Here is a 19,288-nt window from a genome sequence, read left to right as displayed (position 1 = left end):
CCATATGTTTGTTATTGTGGTAAATACAGAGATTCGTGGCGCGATCTGCTCTTGATGGCTGGAGAAATATCAGCCACGCAGGGAGTGCATTGTTTCTAGTGAGTCATAGACTTGCAATGACAGGAGAAGTAAAACACAAACATTATGCAGTATTATAAAACATAGGCAAAGCTGTAATGAACACATATAACTGTCTGTGTATTAACAAATTAGAAACAAAGCTTTTAAAACATTAGCACATATTAATAGAGTGTTTACAGCAAGATGATCTCTGGAAAATACACATCACATTCCCATTATACATTGGTTAAAATAAACCTGTCTGAATTGAAATTGACGTTGTTTATATTCTGTTTAATTTGGCTGTGTATCTAGTTAGATTTACCATAAATGAGAGATACCAGTCAAAAGAACATACTGCTAAAAGAACTTTCTTACACAGGATATTTCCATAGGTTTGCAAAATCTCTGCAGGCAACCCACTGACAAAGGCCAGGGGGGGAAAAACAGTCATTTAAAATAAATGTAACCAGAGGATCTCTACTGTTGATGACAGGAGTGCCTGTCCTGTACAAAAACAAGCATTTCTGGCTAAACTGATGTGCTCCATTAGCGTCTTTCCCAGTCATAGCCACTTGGGAAAGTGACAGAAGAAACTTGTGACATCAGTTCCGGGTTTTTACTAGCTATAAGAGATCAGTGGACAGCTGTACAGCCACCTGATCCCTTGGCCAAAAGTGGGCACAAACCTTTGGGACCACTTTCATGGGATTGTGGCCGCTCCCACCCCTCCCCTCTCATAAGGGTTTGTTTGGATTTTTATAAGGGTGGGTTTGTCATGTGTGGGGAAATTTGGTGTTGGCCCCTTTAAATTATGTTAGGCAGAATTCCAGGGATCCAATCGGGAGTCACAGAAGTTTCTGGAGCATTGGCGGACAGGATATAAGAGGCACCAGGATCGTTTGAGATCAGTGGTCAGCCTGCAAGCAGAAGAGCTCCCCACCCCCCTCCTTGTCGCAAGCACTTTGTGTGGTGCTGTCACCCTGGAGTGACGTTTTCAGTGTCAGATGTCATATGTGATGGCTCGAGTTCCAATAACTGAGCCAGAAGGGGGTGATTTATTATAATTTGCATGTTGAATATCATCAACGGTTGTTGTTGTATGTACATGGATTTTCTTTTGTGTAACACCAATAAAGTTGCCATGGCCATTACTCGCACAATCTGCTTAATGGTTTTTCTTTTAATTGGTTGTATTTGGGGAATGTTCTGGTTGGGGGGTGCGGTCTGCAATCCCATCTATCTGACAGCTGACAGGTCACCAGTTTTACAGGCATGTGTATGTAAAACCCCCTAGCTGCCAACATTCAGCCCTTTGATCTGTAGACACAAGAAACATAGTAGATACAAAAGTAGCAGTGCTTCTCTCTAGCTTCCATTTGATTATAAACAACGTTCTTTGACAGCAACAGCCAGGATTTGCTGGCAAATGCATGCAGGGGGAGCTGCAGAGGGGGATAAGGATAGGGTGTAATACATGTAACCTGTGTACATGAAATACGTTTTTTGGGGTGTGTGTGCCATGTTAAAGTCAACTTTGAGTATATTTAATTATGCAAGTTGATACAAGCTGAAAAATAGCAAAATGAATACCTATGGCATGTTTGACGTTACACTCATGTGAAACCAGTCATTAACTTACAAGATACTGTTCTAAAAATACATGAGAGAAAACTTGATCATATAGCATCTGAATAAGACATACATAGTGATTTATAAAAATATATACCTGGCCATATACAAAACAGTACAGGGTGACTCCCATTGCCCAAACATCCAGAGCCTGCAAAAAATGAAGAAAAAAAAAAAGGTAACAAAATTAAAGTGTTAATGTGCTAGCAATATACACCTGTCATGCACAGCACACTGGATCACAAGATTCTGTATCCATGGCAACTTCCCCACACCTCCTACTCACAGCATACATGTGAATTATCTGCAGATACTAAACAAAGAAGGAGCAGTGCAAGGTCACTATGAGATAGAAAGCATGGGACATCTTAAAGCATCTCTTCATTATATTTATTATAAACCAGGGGCGGACTGACAACTCATGGGGCCCCTGGGCAATAGGGGATCATGGGGCCCCTGTGTCCTTGCCCAAACTCAAAAAAGCCTATGAAAAAGGTACCAGGGGCATCTCATGGGGCCCCCTACTGACCCCGGGCCCTCGGGCAGTGCCCGAGTTTCCAAATGGTCAGTCCGCCCCTGATATAAACATATTTAATGGTTTTCCATTCACTACCAATTTTGCTGAAGGGTCAGCTATACTTGTAGATATTTCCATATTGTATACAACCAGTTCACCCAAATCATTGTACAAATTATGACTCCTTAAACTATCACTAGCTTCTGCTTGTGTTAATTGTGAGTTTCTAGGAGGTTTCTGTAAAAAGAAGAGTATGGCGCAGTGGGACACTAGCAAAAAACGGAGGAGGCGTCTGAGGATGTCTAGTATCAGACGAAACATGTAGAAGTATGGTTACGGAACATCAATTCTGATTTTCAGCTTTCTGGGCAGCGGAACGCACGCCGGCTCTGGGGACAATCTGAGTGGAGTGGCGGTGGCGCTCTTAGGTTCCGTTCACACCAATGCGTTTTTTAGTGCTTTTTGCAGAAACGCACTACAGTCCATTTAACATGGTTTTTTATGGAACGTGTTCACATCTATGCTTTTTTGAGCTGCTGCGTTTTTGGAAAGGGTCAGGGACTTTTTTAAAAGTAAAAAGCAGAGTTTTTGCTACAACAGAGTTCAATGGAGAATCTGCTGAAATGCATGGTAGTGCGTAGCAAAAAAAAATTCCACTTTAAAAGAAAAGAAAAAGCTGAACAAAACACAGTAAAAAAGCATGTAAAAAAAACGCAAAACAAACTGTGAAAAGCACTGCAAAACAGACAAAAAACAAACTGCATAGGTGTGAATGGAGCCTTAGACATACAAACAATAGTGCCTAGAGAGAGCAACCCCTGCATAAGTTTTTTTTTAATGCTGTTTTTAATGAAGTTTAATACATTTTTATGCTATCGGATCCCCCTGTGTGATTTATGTGCTTCCAAGTGAACATGAGTATGGAGAAAAAGAGCCGTGGAGAGCAATGTGGAGGAATCCCTACCGGCATGCGATACCTAAACCAAGAGTTGTTAGACCTTTTTTGATTAAAAAGATCCATTACCTCTGATGAGTGTGTTGCAGCACTGGGGAAAGCACTGAGAGCACCTTTATTACATGTGTTAAGCACAGAGTGGCACGTGGAGAATATTTATTGAAGAAGCACAGAGACTTTGCATATGCACTTTATTTTTTGCAGACTTTTGCACAATAATTGATGGATACTTTCATGTTATATACATTTATTGCACTTTGAGACATTGATCTATTGCACATTAGTTGTTTTAGATTTATTTAATTATTAGTGTGTATATATATTAGACATAAAATTCAGCTGTTCATTTTAAAGAGCTGCTTATTAGACAATTAATAAAAAACTTTATATTTTACAGCATAGGCAATTAAATCCTAGCAATGAACTTCTCTTATTTGCTCTCCTTTGGTCTTTTATATGTACTGTTAAAAGCATTTTGTCATATTTAAGTATAAAAAAAACTTGACCCTGCCAGAAATCTAGTGAGCTGATAACTTCCTGTGTTCTCTGCCTTTTGCTGTACTGTTCCAGGCTATTTCTGTTGTTCTTTGGAATACCTCCCCCCTATGTTATGGAGATGAGAAGAAGGGGAGATGTTCTACAATACTAGCATACATCCTGTCCTAGGGTGACAAAGATACTGTACAGGGAGCGTGTGTTGTCACCCTAGGACAGGCAGTGTGATACTGGCAGGATCACCAGGTAATGCTAAAGTAAAAAAAGTCTGAAAAAAAGAACACAAATGCAATCACAACATGAAAGAACTGGGAAGCTCCAATATACTGTATAACATTTTTGTTCCTTGGTTTAAATATTATTATTATACAGGATTTATATAGCGCCATGAGTTTGCTCAGTGCTTTACAATGTAAAGGGAGGCCATACAGCAACGATACAGTTCAATACAAGAGGGTTAGGAGGTATGCTTAGAAGTACACCTGGGCTTTGCCCACAGGTACCTGTTCAATTAACTACCTCCATTTCCATAAACATATACTAAAGCTGTCCATACACTATACAATTTTCTGTTCAATTTCTGCCCAATTTCCTTTAGATTTACCTTCAGCTATGTAGTGCAAGAGCCTGCCTAATTTGATACAATTGAAAGTGTTGTTAGGTTTGACCTCCTATTATATGGTTTTTGGTAAATCTAAACCAAAAATCTCAAGAAAATTGGATAATCTATGGCCAGCCTTACTTTCCCTTCACTTCCTATTGCACCATGAGATGCTTGATTTTCACTCCCCCCTCCCCTCATACCCTTGCATGAGCAGCCATTCACCCAGTTCAAGAGTTGTCACATGTGAAGGAAGTGAAAAAACTCTCCATATATGGAAGCAAGGAGTTTTAAGCTAGCCATACACTAATCAAATTTTCGATCAGTGGGTGGGCTCCCCCGCTCGACTGAAATCAAGTGACATATTGATCAGCATCTGCAGCCAATCAGTGGATTCTGACAGTGATGGGTGCTGCTGACAGACTACAACATTTGTTTGTGTGGCTAAATGCAAAAAAAAAAAAAAAAAACGGATGATGAGTATACGCAGAGCAGTAATTAAGCTGTTCTTTTGCTCTGCATAGGTGAAAGCAGAGACCCATTTTTAAATGAATATAGTCTTGTATGACTGATGACATCACTAAAACAATTCTAAGTTGTATTTTTATTTACATCAACATTGCACAACTATCCCAAGAAGTATTTTTACCTTTTTTGATAATTATGATTATACTTTACATATTCCAATCAACCAGGGGTTTTACCTTTCCAGAAAATATTCTGCGTGTTTCTGACAGGGTCTCGGGAGCCATGAAGGCTGGTGTTCCCACTGTGTTGGAGAGAAAAGCGTCTGTTCCTTCAAACTGATTGCTGACCCCAAAGTCAGCAATCTTGATGTGACCATCTTCCCCCACTAAAAGATTGGAGGGTTTGATATCCCGGTGTATAATCTTCTGATAATGCACTGCAAAGACAGTACAATGTTATGGACTGGATCATGTCAACACCACCATGGAATAATAGTACTCAGCACAAACAGCTACAAACAGTACATGGGCAGTAGCTGTAGAATAGGTTAAAACTGCAGCCTAGATTCTTAAAGGTCTAGAAAGAAGCTGATCTATTATTGTGTCAGCAAGCCATCCTGGCACTGTAAAGTATTAACATTTTTTACATTATTATTAAAAGCAAAATTAAAATGTTTTTAATTAACATTTTTGCAACATGATTGCACAGAGCAGCCCAAAGCCTCCTATTTTGTGGTCCCCTGCCGGAGATCCCCCTCTTCTGTGTCCGCCCCCATGGCAAGCGCTTGCTATTGGGGCAGAGCGTAGACTCACTCCTGAGCCTGTCCTGTTATTGTCTTTATGGTTGAACTAGATGGACTTCTTTTTTTTCAGCCAGACTAACTATGTAAACTATGTGTCCATAGACACACAGGGCATGGTTTGGCCCCACTCCTTAGTAATTCCCCACAGGATGTGATTGACAGCAGCAGGAGCCAATAGCTCCTGCTGTTGCCTTGGTGCCCGTGAGTAGGGAGAGAGCAGCAAAATGCTGCTCGCGAGCACAGCGTTGGATCAAAAGAGGAGCCAGGTAAGTATTTAAGGGGGCTGATACTGTAAGGTTATTTTTTACCTTAATACATAGAATGCATTAAGGTAATAAACCACACACCTTTAACCGCTTCCCCTCTGTCCTATAGCAGAAATACTGCTACAGGGCGTCAGGAGTGCGCAAAATCACATATATATACGTGTTTTCGCATTTCCGGGTAGGGGGTCCTACCTGCGTCACCATTCGCGGTCTCGGCTGTCAATCACCAGGTCCCGGCCGGTGCTTACTCGCCGGTAAACAGTGATTTCTGAGTATCTCCGACGGGGGAGAGGCCTGTATGTAAACAATACAGATCTCTCCCCTGTCAGCTGATGCACACTGCTTTGTATGGCTCTGCATAGCAGAGCCATACAAAGCGGTGTGCTTACAGTGAAGCACACACACAACACATAATGGGAAACAGCACACAGTTAAACCTTTTTATCATCCCAGATGTTAACCCCTTCCTGCCCAGTGCCATTAGTACAGTGTCAGTGCTGTTTATTAGCACTGATCACTGTATTGGTGTCATTGGGGATGTCAGTGACACCAAGTCAGTTCCTCCCAGTGTCAGAATGCCTGCCGCAGTCCCGCAGTCCTTCTATAAGTCGCTGATCACTGCCATTACTAGTAAAAAAATAATAATAATAATTAAAAAAATCCAGTATCTATCCCGCCATTTGTAAACGTTATCACTTTCACGTAAACCAATTCAGTTACATGTATTTGGGATTTTTTTTTTTTAGCAAAGACATGTAGGAGAAAACATTTTGGCCTAAATGTATGACGAAATTTGATTTTTAACATTTTTTATTGGGCATGTTTAATAGCAAAAAGTCAAAAAACATTTTTTTTTCTCAAAATTGTCTTTTTTTGATTATAGCGCAAAAAATAAAAAAACACACAGGTGATCCAATACCACTTAAAGAAAGCTCTATTTGTGGTAAAAAAAGGACGTAAATTGCATTTGGGTGCAGCATTACATGACTGCGCAATTTTCAGTTAAAGTAACACAGCGCCGTAACGCAAAAAATGGCATGGTCAGGAAGGGGGGTAAATCCTCTGGAGGGCAAGTAGCTAAAATCACTTTAAGGAGTCTGTAATGCTAGGTTTAACCTAGAAGATGACTGCACTTTTCTGTTCAACCCTCTCCGTATCTGAGCTGCCTCTGCATTTCCTATGTTGTGCATTAGAGGTCAACACTTCAAGCTAAGGATCTGCAACAATTTAAAGTATTTTTTACCTTTAACAGTGATCTTTTCTTATTGCTTCCTTTTGGTCTGCTGAATATACCATTGTAATTATTTTGTTTTATATGTTCAATAATTTACCGAAAAATATCTGTTGGCCCTGCCAGAAACCCAGTGCTTTTCTGTGTCATATGCACTCTGTAGTGTTTTCTAAAACAATGTCATCAAGAAGTGTGCTAGAAGTACAATGCTGCTCTTCTATGAGTACAGTAGAGAGTTAGCGTGGTCAATGTAGGACATACAGTTTTGTTCAAAATAATAGCAGTCAGACATCACTAACCTGATCAATCACTGTTTTTGGTAGAAATGATATTTCTACATGGCAAATAATTTACAAAAAATGGCCAAAATGGCAAGGACTCAGCCAACAATCAGCTCCAGGAAGATCAAAGAAGGTCTAAAGTTACCTGTGAGTACTATTACAATGAGAAGACGCCTATGTGAAGCCAAGCTATCTGCAAGAAGCCCCCGAAAAGTCCCACTGTTGAAAAAAAGATGTGCTGAAGAGGTTACAATTTGCCAAAGAGCACATTGACTGGCCTAAAGGGAAATGGCGCAACATTTTGTGGACTGATGAAAGCAAGATTGTTCTTTTTGGGTCTAGTGGCCAGAGACAGTTTGTCAGACGACCCCCAAACACTGAATTCAAGCCACAGTACACTGTGAAGACACATCTTTGTTTCTCATACTACGGTGTTGGGCCTATTTATCGCATACCAGGGATCATGAATCAGTTTGAATACATCAGAATACTTGAAGAGGTCATGCTGCCTTATGCTGAAGAGGAAATGCCCTTGAAATGGGTGTTCCAACAAGACAACGACCCCAAACACACCAGTAAACGTGCAACATCTTGGTTCCAGACCAACAAGATTGACGTTATAGAGTGGCCAGCCCAATCCCCGGATCTTAATCCAATAGAAAACTTGTGGGGTGACATCAAAAATGCAGTTTCTGAGGCAAAACCAAGAAATAGAGAAGAACTGTGGAATGTAGTCCAATCATCCTGGGCTGGAATACCTGTTCACAGGTGCCAGAAGTTGGTTGACTCCATGCAATACAGATGTACAGCAGTTCTCAGAAACAGTGGTTAAACAACTAAATATTAATTAAGTGATTCAAAGGAAAGCAAAATCTTCAAACATTTTTCAGTTTATATAGTGAATGTTTGAGTTTGTAAAGAAGAATACAAACACTGCTATTTTTTGAACAGTCTAATATTCACTTTTCTTCAATTTTTTTAGAAGAACAACACAAATTTGATATATTTTTCTTCATGTTTTGATTTGGAATAGAATGTGTAGTGTTCCCAATGCATTTGTGTGTATGGAAATAAAAGTTATTAGAAGGATTTTTAGCTTTATTCACTTTTTTCAACACACTGCTATTATTTTGAACACAACTGTATGTCTTACTGGCACAATTGCCAGGTGAAAATAAAGGTGAAATAAGGCTAAATCTAGGGAACTGATAAACTGCAATAGATTACTTGTTCTTTGATTTTGATACACTTTCATATTTTTAAGTCTGGAAAAAACATACATAAGAGTTTTAAGTTCTGTAAGAAAGACAAATCAGATTATTAGAGTAACAAAGAGGCAAAAAAACTCACAGTACTCAATTCCTTTAATCAGATCCTGGAAGTAGAACCTTGTCTGGTCTTCTGTTAGTGGTTTTGCAGTTGGTATGTCCATCACTGGCCTAGAACAAAAACTCAAACTTTACAGGATGTATAGTACACAAAAGAAATGGACACACAGTAAGCAAATCTGTAACTGGGCTAAATTTTTCCTTTTTTTGTGCAAATTACATACTCAGGGAGCAGCAAAGACCACTGTTTCACTAATTTCAGGTACAAGACGGGCAAGGCACCGACATTTTTTCAATGCTTTTCTGCTGTTGTTATTAAAGCTGACTATAGAGGTGTAGAAAAATTAACGAACATTCGAATAAAAATTGAAACATGCCTTCAATCTAACATTTGATGGTCCAATCATTGTATTAGAATTTTTCTATTACCACTCTGTGCTTATGCACATTTCAATTACATTATTTTTTCCAAATGACTGACCCACAAACGATTAGAAATTATTCATTCGAAAAAACGTTTTCAACATGTTCATTCATTCATTTTCAATCTTGAAACTGATATCAATACATAACTTATTTTCACCCGCACTATCCTGCACACAGGCTAAATGGTGGGCTGGGACCGGCAATAAGAAAGCATTGTATCCGAGTGCTGGGAGAAAACACTGGGAAATGTAAGTGTTATCAGATCAATGTGTTTTCTAAAATAAAAGAGGATTTTATAGTATGGCGTTCCTTTTTGCTTTTCCCGTGGCCTGCATGAGTGTATGAAAGGAAGGAGAAGCAGATATTAAAAGGACCTTCCTAGAGCTATTGAAGGAGTGGTGGATGACCAAAGTGGATAAAAAGTGGAGGAATGGTGGAAAACCCTGTTGCTTTCTATGAGCGCAAAATGACCCAGGGCTGATTGAGTCAAACTATCTGCTGAGTGAGAAGTGAAGGTGGAGGATAGCTACGTGGGCGATGGACAGTGGAAGAGAGGACATGAGCACTTTATTTTTTAATCAGAACATTTGCACTTTTATGATCTATGAGTAGCGTGGTGCACTTTTTGAAGAAAATTTTGCACTATATATATATATATATATATATATATATATATATATATATATATTGGTATTTGGACACTAATGAATTTTTATATGGATACATTTGACATTTTATAGGATATTTATTTTTATATGATATCAAATGTATGTATATGTTTGCATGAATTGGAGAAGTCAATTGAGCACATATGAATTTTTTGCTGAAGCGCTGTATATATATTTGAAACATTGACTTGAAGAATTGACTAGAATTACTGTCACATTAGGCACACTAACCATAGCAATATGAAACGATTGGTCTACCGTCTCGATATTTGGATCCATTTTCTAATCCATCTACGGTCAGCTTAAAGCGGAACTTCTGTCTTTCTCAATCAACATGGACTACTTTTAATCCTTATGCTGCTAGCATTAGTAAATAGATAGAAAGTATATAACATTTACTTGTTTTAACCTTTTGCATTCTTTCATTTACGTTCTGGTTTCCATGCCTAGGCAAATTATGCAATACATCCCAGGAGTTTTTGGGAAGGGAGGGTTCTCAGCTTGGCCAATGCCTGAGCTAAGGACAGATAGATTCCAGGAAACAACTACTACAGGAATAATCTGCCCTTACTCAAGATGACCACTGCCAGAATTGCCAGGAGGTGTTTTTCAAAATGAATTCTCAGCAAAATAAAGCATAGAGAAATGGATGAATAGAGGAGTTTGTTTTGAATAATAAAAATGAATTATATAGCATTTTTGTTTTGTGGTACCCAGATGCAGTGCAGTTCCACTTAAAGAGAAGTATCCATGCTATTTGTAACTATTTGCTAGGCTCTTTAATGGACTGTCTCCAAAATTCTACACAAGACTTAAATATAAATATCTATTACAGCTGTACTGACTAGGGATAAGTGAACTAAATGACCAACTGTGGTCTGGTCTACCTACCTACCAGTAACTTCACAAGTTTGAATGAATAAGTTCCTGTCACAACAAACAGGCATAGTGGGGTAAATTTACGAAAACTGATGCACACAGAATCTGGTGCAGCTGTGCATAGTAACCAATTAGCTTCTAAGCCCTGGTTTACACTGGACGCAACTTGGCATGCGATTTGCATGCCGTGCAACTTGCGAATTGCATGCCAAGTCGCACCCTATTGTCCACAATTAAAGTGGTCATATCAGTGCGGCTCCGACTTGGTCAGAGCTGCACCAATTTCAAAAGTAGTACATGCACTACTTTTGGTGCAAATTGCATAGACATCTGTATCAGATGTCTTGCAAATAGCACCTGAAATCGGCGGGTCACCCTACTTTGAAATCATGCAACTTCACTGTAAGTCGCATGATTTCAAAGTCGGGATTGATGTGAACAGAGGGTTACTTCAGCTTGTTCAATTAAGTTTTGACAATAAAACTGGAAGCTGATTGGTTACTGTACACAAGTGCACCAGATTTTGAATGTACCAGCTTTAGTAAATTTCCCCCAGTATAATTTTTGAAAAGAAACTGCAACTTTTATTGTTAATCAGTAGTAGCCCCTATATTTTCTTCATGAGAGCTTTATTAGAAAGGGCAAAAAATCCTTAGATTTCAAAAAAGCAATGTATTGCAGGCCATAGATGGGTCGAAAATCGGCCGATTTTTTGTCCGAAAATAAAATCGGACGATTTTCGGATCGTTAGTGGGCTAATTGTTCGGCCGTTTTTAGGTATTTTGGCAGATTTTTTTTATCAGTAAAGTTGGAAAAAATCGGCCTATTTTGCCGATCGGATGATTTTCGCGGCAATGATGGGCAAATCGGCCAATCTTTTCACCGATAAAAAAAATCTGCGCATGAGCAGTGACCTGCAAGAGGAAGACAAAAAGAAGAAGAAAAAAGAAGAGGATGAAGAAAAAGAAGAATAAGAAGAGGAAGAGGATGAAGAAGAGGATGAAGAAGAAGAAGAGGATGAAGAGGAAGAAGAAGAGGAAGAGGAAGAAGAAGAGGATGAAGAAGAGGATGAAGAAGAGGAAGAAGAGGAAGAAGAGGAGGAAGAGGAAGAAGAGGAGGAAGAAGAAGAAGAGGATGAAGAAGAAGAATAAGAGGACGAAGAAGAAGAGGAAGAAGAAGAAGAGGAAGAAGAAGAAGAAGAGGAAGAAGAAGAAGAAGAAGAGGAAGAAGAAGAAGAGGAAGCAGAAGAAGAGGATGAAGAAGAAGAGGATGAGGAAGATGAAGAAGAGGATGAAGAAGCTGAAGAAGAGGATGAAGAAGATGAAGAAGAGGATGAAGAAGAAGAGGAAGAAGTGGAAGAGGATGAAGAAGAAGAAGAGGATGAAGAGGATGAAAAAGAAGAAGATGAAGAGGATGAAGAAGAAGAAGAAGAGGATGAAGTAGATGAAGAAGCAGAAGATGAAATAGAAGAAGCAGAAGAAGAAGAAGAGGATGAAGAAGATGAAGAAGAGGATAAAGAAGAAGAAGAAGAGGAAGAAGAAGAAGAAGAAGAAGAGGAATTCCAGTCCGGCAAAAAGTGTCCCTGCAGAGAGCTCCGCTATTTCTTTGACAGTTCCTTGACATTTATAGCGGTTGCAACAATGTATCAATTTGTTTCCAAATAAAAACATCTGTATCCTAAATGGATACAAATAGATACATTGTTGCAACCGCTATAAATGTCAAAGAACTGTCAAAGAAATAGCGGAGCTCCCTGCAGGGACACTTTTTGCCGGCTGTAGACGGGATGAAAATCGGCCGATTTTTTTTACCGTTGCTGGTAACGTTGGTCGCTTGAACGACCGATTTTTCGTTTTTTTAAAAGAAAAATTGGCCGATTTTCGACCCATCTATGGCCTGCATATGTCTCCTTGAGAGGGGTATCTTGGGGAATAGATACTATGGGGAAGATTTACAAAAACTGGAGTACTTAGAATCTGGTGCAGCTGTGCATTACAGCCAAATCAGCTTCTAACTTCAGCTTGTTTAATTAAGCTTTGACAATAAAACCTGGAAGCTGATTGATTTCTATGAAAAACTGCACCAGATTTTGCATGCTCTAGTTTTAGTAAATCTCCCCCTATCACTCTTTTGCAGACAGAAGGAAGTATTTCCTTAGTCTCCCCTCCCCAATCACCACTCAGTGGGACTCGTTTTAAAGAATATGTTACCCATTTCACATTCCTGATATTTGTCTGTTGCACCATGTACTTGTGTAAAAAAGTATCCTGTTTTCTTTGAATTGCTTCTTTTGAGTGAAATACCAACTGGTCCTGCCAGTTCCCCTGCTTTCCTAATTCATACTTTCCATGCTAGGCGTGGGAACACACCCATCTCAGCATGGTCTGTTTTTTGGCTTTGCTGGGAGCACTGCCTGTCTTCCAATGGACAAGACATGTGCTGACATACCGCCCTGCACAACTCTTCACTAGAAAGATCCCTTTGCAGCTTTCTCCTTGACTCCGGCTGACAAGCCTCCCTGCAGTCTCCACCCCCCAGCTCTCTAAGCCCCTTATACAGCTGAGAACAGAAGTCATATGATCATTTATAGTAAAAGGAAAACAATTTTATTTTTTTCTTAGGTCTATACACAAATGTTTTGCCCTGCATTTCTGTTTTAAATTGAATGGGCTGTTTGTCAAGGTAAGGGTTTACTTTAACATTTCAACCAGCAGCTTACAAAGTGGGAGGCAACAACAAGGTGTTTATCTCTGGGAGACAACATGCGTAAAAACAGCAGGGAACATAAAGTCTCCTAGGATGGCACTGTGACTGACAAACTCATGTTATCCTGCGCAGTGGATGACGACGTTGAATGATGCCTGTTAGAAGATGGTGATGAAGAAAGGAAGATGAAGGCAATGGCAGGTATGGTTATGTAATCTCTATGAAAGGTAACACATACAGTGGATATAAACAGTCTACACACCCCTGTTAAAATGTTAGGTTTCTGTGATGTAAAAAAAATGAGACAAAGATAAATAATTTCAAAACTTTTTCCACCTTTAATGTGACCTATAAACTGCACAACTCAATTGAAAAATGAACTGAAATCTTTTAGGGGGGGAGTAAACATAAAAAAACTAAAATAATGTGGTTGCATTAGTATGCACACCCTCTTATAACTGGGGATGTAGCTGTGTTCAGAATTAGGCAATCACATTCAAAATAATGTTAAATAGGAGTCGGTACACACCTGCCATCATTTAAAGTGCCTCTGATTAATCCCAAATAAATTTCAGCTGTTCTAGCAGGTCTTTCCTGACATTTTCTTAGTCGCATCCTACAGCAAAAGCCATGGTCCGCAAAGAGGTTCCAAAGCATCAGAGGGATCTCATTGTTAAAAGGAACAAGTCAGGAGAAGGGTACAAAAGAATTTCCAAGGCATTAGATATACTATGGAACACAGTGAAGACAGTCATCATCAAGTGGGGCAGCACAGTGGCTAAATGGTTAGCACTTCCGCCTGGCAGTACTAGGGTCGTTGGTTCGAATCCCAGCCACGGCACCACCTGCCTGGAGTTTGCATGTTCTACCTGTGCCTGCGTGGGTTTCCTCCTACACTCCAAAGTCATGCTGGTAGGTTAATTGGATCTTGTCTAACTTGGCCCTAGTATGTGTATGTATGAATGTAAGTTAGGGACCTTAGATTGTACACCCCTTGAGGGTTAGGGACTGATGTGAATGTACAATATATATGTGTAAAGCGCTGCGTAAATTGACAGCGCTATATAAGTACTTGAAATAAATAAATAAATGTGGAGAAAATATGGCACAACAGTGACATTACTGGACATCCCTCCAAAATTGATGAAAAGATGAGAAGAATACTGGTATGGGAGGCTGCCAAAAGGCCTACAGCAACATTAAAGGAGCTGCAACGATATCTGCAAAATACTGGCTGTGTGGTACATTTGACAAAAATCTCCCGTATTCATCATGTCTGGGCTATGGGGTGGCTACGGAAGCCTTTTCTTATGAAGAAAAACATCCAAGCCTGGCTAAATTTTGCAAAAACACATCTGAAGTCTCCCAAAAAAATGTGGGAAAATATGTTATGGTCTGATGAAACCAAGGCTGAACTTCTTGGCCATAATTCCAAAAGATATGTTTGGCGCAAAAACAACACTGCACATCACCAAAGAACACCATACCCACAGTGAAGCATGGTGGTGGCAGCATCATGCTTTGGGGCTGTTTTTCTTCAGCTGGAGCTTAGTAAAGTTAGAGGGAATTATGAACAGTTACAAATACCAGTCAATATTGGCACAAAACCTTCAGGCTTCTGCTAGAAAGCTGAACATGAGAAACTACATCTTTCAACATGACAACGAACCAAAGCATACATCCAAATCAACAAAGGAATGGCTTCACCAGAAGAAGATTCAAGTTTTGGGATGGCCCAGCCAGATCCCAGACCTGGGGTGATCTGAAGAGGACTGTGCAAGAGTGTTTTTGCAAGGAAGAGTGGGCAAATATTGAAAAGTCAAGATATGCCACGCTGATAGACTCATACCCAAAAAGACTGAGTGCTGTAATAAAATCAAAAGGTACTTCAACAAAGTATGTTTAAGGGTGTGCACACTTATGCAAACACATTATTTAAGTTTTTTTTATATTTTTACTTCCCTCTGCCTAAAAGATTTCAGTTTGTTGTTCAACTGAATTGTACAGTTTATAGGTTACATTAAAGGTGGAAAAAGTTCTGAAATGATTTATCTTTGTCACATTTGTTTACATCACAGAAACCTGACATTTTAACAGGGGTGTGTAGACTTTTTATATCCACTGTACATACACATGACTTTGCGTGTATGTTCCTAACATAAACAAATGGCCAAGTCTACTTTAAAGTGTTACTAAACCCAAGACCCTGCATTCACTATATCTGGCCTCCCACAGTACACAGAACATGGAAATGCAATTATTCTAATAAATATAAACTGCTAAATACCTTTTCTCATCAGCAGTATATAGCAGTCTTGTGACTTCTAACAGTGTCCAGCACAGCACTGGTTAAGCTTGTAGGAGGAGTTTTCATTCTGTTCTAGGAGGATGCAGGACCCCTCACCTCTGTCTGGACAGTGCTGATTGGCCCTGAGCTAATCACATGCACTCTCCCAAGAAAAAAGAAAAAACCTCTCTAGCAATACACACCAAACTGAGCAAGTGCAGATTGACTCTACACAATGTCTTATTAGGAGATAAGTCCTTTAATGTACACCAAGAAAAGGATTTGACAGGTAATATGAAAATAACCTTATTACTGAAGCTGGCACCAGATGAGGCCTGAACATCTTCCTGGTATTACTTGATGAATGTTTGAATAGAGTACCAGCTGGCATGCTTGCAAATCTAAAAAAAACATGCCTGATGCTGAAAAGCCCAGGAAGCATTTAGTGGAGTGCGCTTTGACAAGGAAAGCTGGGATCTTGTCCCTAAACCCATAGGCTAGAATGACGAGCTTCTGAATCCACCTGGAGATAGTGAAACGAGAAGCAGATTGTCCACATTAGGGACTCTCAGGAGTGACAAAAAAGAGTGTCTGTCAACAGAAAGCTGTAGTAGAGAGGAAGAATTGAACACTGTGTACAATGCCCAGACCATGAAAGAAAAACCTTGTAGGATGATGTGGAGCAGAGCAAAGAGATGAAAGAACAATGGCTTGCTAAGGGGGAAAGGAAGAAAACCACCTAGGGGAAAAGGTGCTCTAAGCCTCCAGCCACCCTATCTTTGTGTAGTACAAGAAAGGACTCCTTATAGGACAGGACCACCAGCTCAAACACTCACCTCACAGAGGTGATAGCCCAGAGGAAGGCAACCTTGTGAGAGTAGATGGGGAAATTTTCCAGGTAGGTTCAAATGCAGTTTTTGGAGAACTGACAGAACCAGGTTGAGATAACAGAGTCAGTGGAGAACATAGAGGGGAAACAATGAGTGACATGACATCCTGTACAAAGGCTTTCACTAAAGAGATGCAAGTGGCCTTTGAAAAATTTGACTCTTGATGTCTCTCAAGGCCAAGTGTTGGTCTAGACCAGACAGGAGAAAAGATAGATTTGTACCATGGAGTACTGTCTGGGGTGGAATTTTCTTGCCTCGCAACATGAGAAATATGCTTTCCAGTTGCAATGACAGACTTTTCAAGGAGACAAATTCATAGCTTTCAAAAGTGCAGGAATAACTAACTCACACAGGCCTCTATCCCTCAGTCAGGCCATTTAAGCCAGAGACTGAGAAACAGAGTGGTAAACTGGTCCCTGGGACATGAGATTTTGATGATCTGGGAGCACCCAAGGACAGTCTGCCAGAGGTTTGATAAGTTCATAGTACCGTGCCCACCTGGGCTAGTTTGGTGCATTAAGAACCACCAGAATGTCCTTCATCTTGGTTTTGCAGAGCAGATAAGTAAAGGGGTTCAGAGGAGGAGGGTGTAGATCAGGTTGAAATATTCCCACAATGTCATTACAGCATCTGCAAAGGATAGAGGGAGTGCAGAGTTTGGAGTTTGCCCTGTGGAAAGAAAACCTTGGACAGCACTGATTTAGAATTCACCCAAACCCCTTCAGGCTTTGCTCACATGTGTGGCTAGGAACCACTCCCAAACCACCTGCTTCACCCTGGGCATGCAGTCTTTTTTACCAGGTAACGATTCGTAGAACATTGACCTGACTGGTCAATGACGTCAGCCTGGTGTTTTTACATTCAGCTGCAGGCCAGGGATTCGTCATTGCCGGCAGCAGCATCTTTTCAATAGCCAACTGGGTTCACTTTTGGTGGGAGGACCCTGCATGGACACAGACAGTTGTAAAAAACTAACATAGGTTCAAACCATTTTTAGCTATGGTTGGTCTTTAACATAATTTTATTCACTATTGATGAAAATATTTTATGTGATGCCTCAAAAGTTAGTTGCACTGAGTTAGTTGAGTAACATTGAAAAGAAAAATCCAGTTATCAGTTCTCGATAATGATTACAGTACCTGATATTTTAAACTCTACTTCCCTTTCAAAGCCATACTGTAAGGATCTGTGAAGTTCCTCTGGCAATCTAGACTATGTGCTACTGACACTCTTGGTGCTTATCAATTCAAGTGTTGGGTCTTTTGTTCTGATTGTTCAATTTTTGTATTAGGTTGACCATAAAAATGTACATAAACAGTCGAGATTTTGAAGCAGAATTTGGAGTACAAAGCATGAATATCCACAAAAAAATTAATTTGAGTACAACACCACGTTTAGAGTAAATAGGAAATAACAGCAATAATAAGTATCAATGGTAGATCAGTGGGTGGAGGGGAACCTTAAAATATACAGTCAGGTCCATAAATATTGTGACATTGACACAATTCTAACATTTTTGGCTCTATACACCACCACAATGGATTTGAAATGAAACGAACAAGATGTGCTTTAACTGCAGACTGTCAGCTTTAATTTGAGGGTATTTACATCCAAATCAGGTGAACGGTGTAGGAATTACAACAGTTTGCATATGTGCCTCCCACTTGTTAAGGGACCAAAAGTAATGGGACAATTGGCTTCTCAGCTGTTCCATGGCCATGTGTGTATTATTCCCTCATTATCCCAATTAAAATGAGCAGATAAAAGGTCCAGAGTTCATTTCAAGTGTGCTATTTGCATTTGGAATCTGTTGCTGTCAACTCTCAAGATGAGATCCAAAGAGCTGTCACTATCAGTGAAGCAAGCCATCATTAGGCTGAAAAAAACAAAACAAACCCATCAGAGAGATAGCAAAAACATTAGGCGTGGCCAAAACAACTGTTTGGAACATTCTTAAAAAGAAGGATTGCACCGGTGAGCTCAGCAACACCAAAAGACCCGGAAGACCACAAAAAACAACTGTGGTGGATGACCGAATAATTCTTTCCCTGGTGAAGAAAACACCCTTCACAACAGTTGGCCAGATCAAGAACACTCTCCAGGAGGTAGGTGTATGCGTGTCAAAGTCAACAATCAAGAGAAGACTTCATCAGAGTGAATACAGAGGGTTCACCACAAGATGTAAACCATTGGTGAGCCTCAAAAACAGGAAGGCCAGATTAAAGTTTGCCAAACGACATCTAAAAAAGCCTTCACAGTTCTGGAACAACATCCTATGGACAGATGAGACCAAGATCAACTTGTACCAGAGTGTTGGGAAGAGAAGAGTATGGAGAAGGAAAGGAACTGCTCATGATCCTAAGCATACCACCTCATCAGTGAAGCATGGTGGTGGTAGTGTCATGGCGTGGGCATGTATGGCTGCCAATAGAACTGGTTCTCTTGTATTTATTGATGATGTGACTGCTGACAAAAGCAGCAGGATGAATTCTGGCAGTGCAGGGTCGGGTAGCCATTTATAAACGCCCTCCCCGCACCCTGCTTGTGCGTGTTCCCTAGGAGTGTGCATCACCCCGATCTGGTGCCCGCTGTGTCCTCCGGACACAGTGGAACACCGATCGTGGGACAGAACCTCTGTACGAGGTCCCGATCATGTGATCACTGATTGGCCAATTGGAAATCTGTGAATGATCACAGAGGTCACATGGTACAAGACTAATCACAACAGCCTTGTACCATGTGACAAGCTGTGACCAATCACAGCTCACTCAGTAGTTCTCAATGGCTGCAAGAATG

The 19,288-nt window shown here is 40.1% G+C and overlaps 1 protein-coding gene across 2 annotated transcripts in view; it reads right to left on the bottom strand.

The window, feature by feature from the left end:
* Nucleotides 1–19,288, bottom strand: part of CAMKK2 (calcium/calmodulin dependent protein kinase kinase 2) — a 180,863-nt gene that overhangs the window by 21,653 nt on the left and 139,922 nt on the right. For both annotated transcript variants that reach the window (XM_089676527.1, XM_089676534.1), the window contains exons 9-11: nt 8,659–8,747; nt 4,965–5,164; nt 1,790–1,843 (exon numbers count right to left, since the gene is read on the bottom strand). In XM_089676527.1, coding sequence (XP_089532653.1) covers nt 1,790–1,843; nt 4,965–5,164; nt 8,659–8,747 — 343 coding nt within the window. The remainder of the gene's footprint in view (nt 1–1,789; nt 1,844–4,964; nt 5,165–8,658; nt 8,748–19,288) is intronic.

Source organism: Staurois parvus, unplaced genomic scaffold (genome assembly GCF_062004578.1).
Source record: "Staurois parvus isolate SC_StPar_1 unplaced genomic scaffold, SC_StPar_1.0 ptg000014l, whole genome shotgun sequence".
NCBI lineage: Eukaryota > Metazoa > Chordata > Amphibia > Anura > Ranidae > Staurois > Staurois parvus.
The sequence above is the reverse complement of the archived record's forward strand: the minus strand, read 5'-3'. Positions and strand labels throughout refer to the sequence as shown.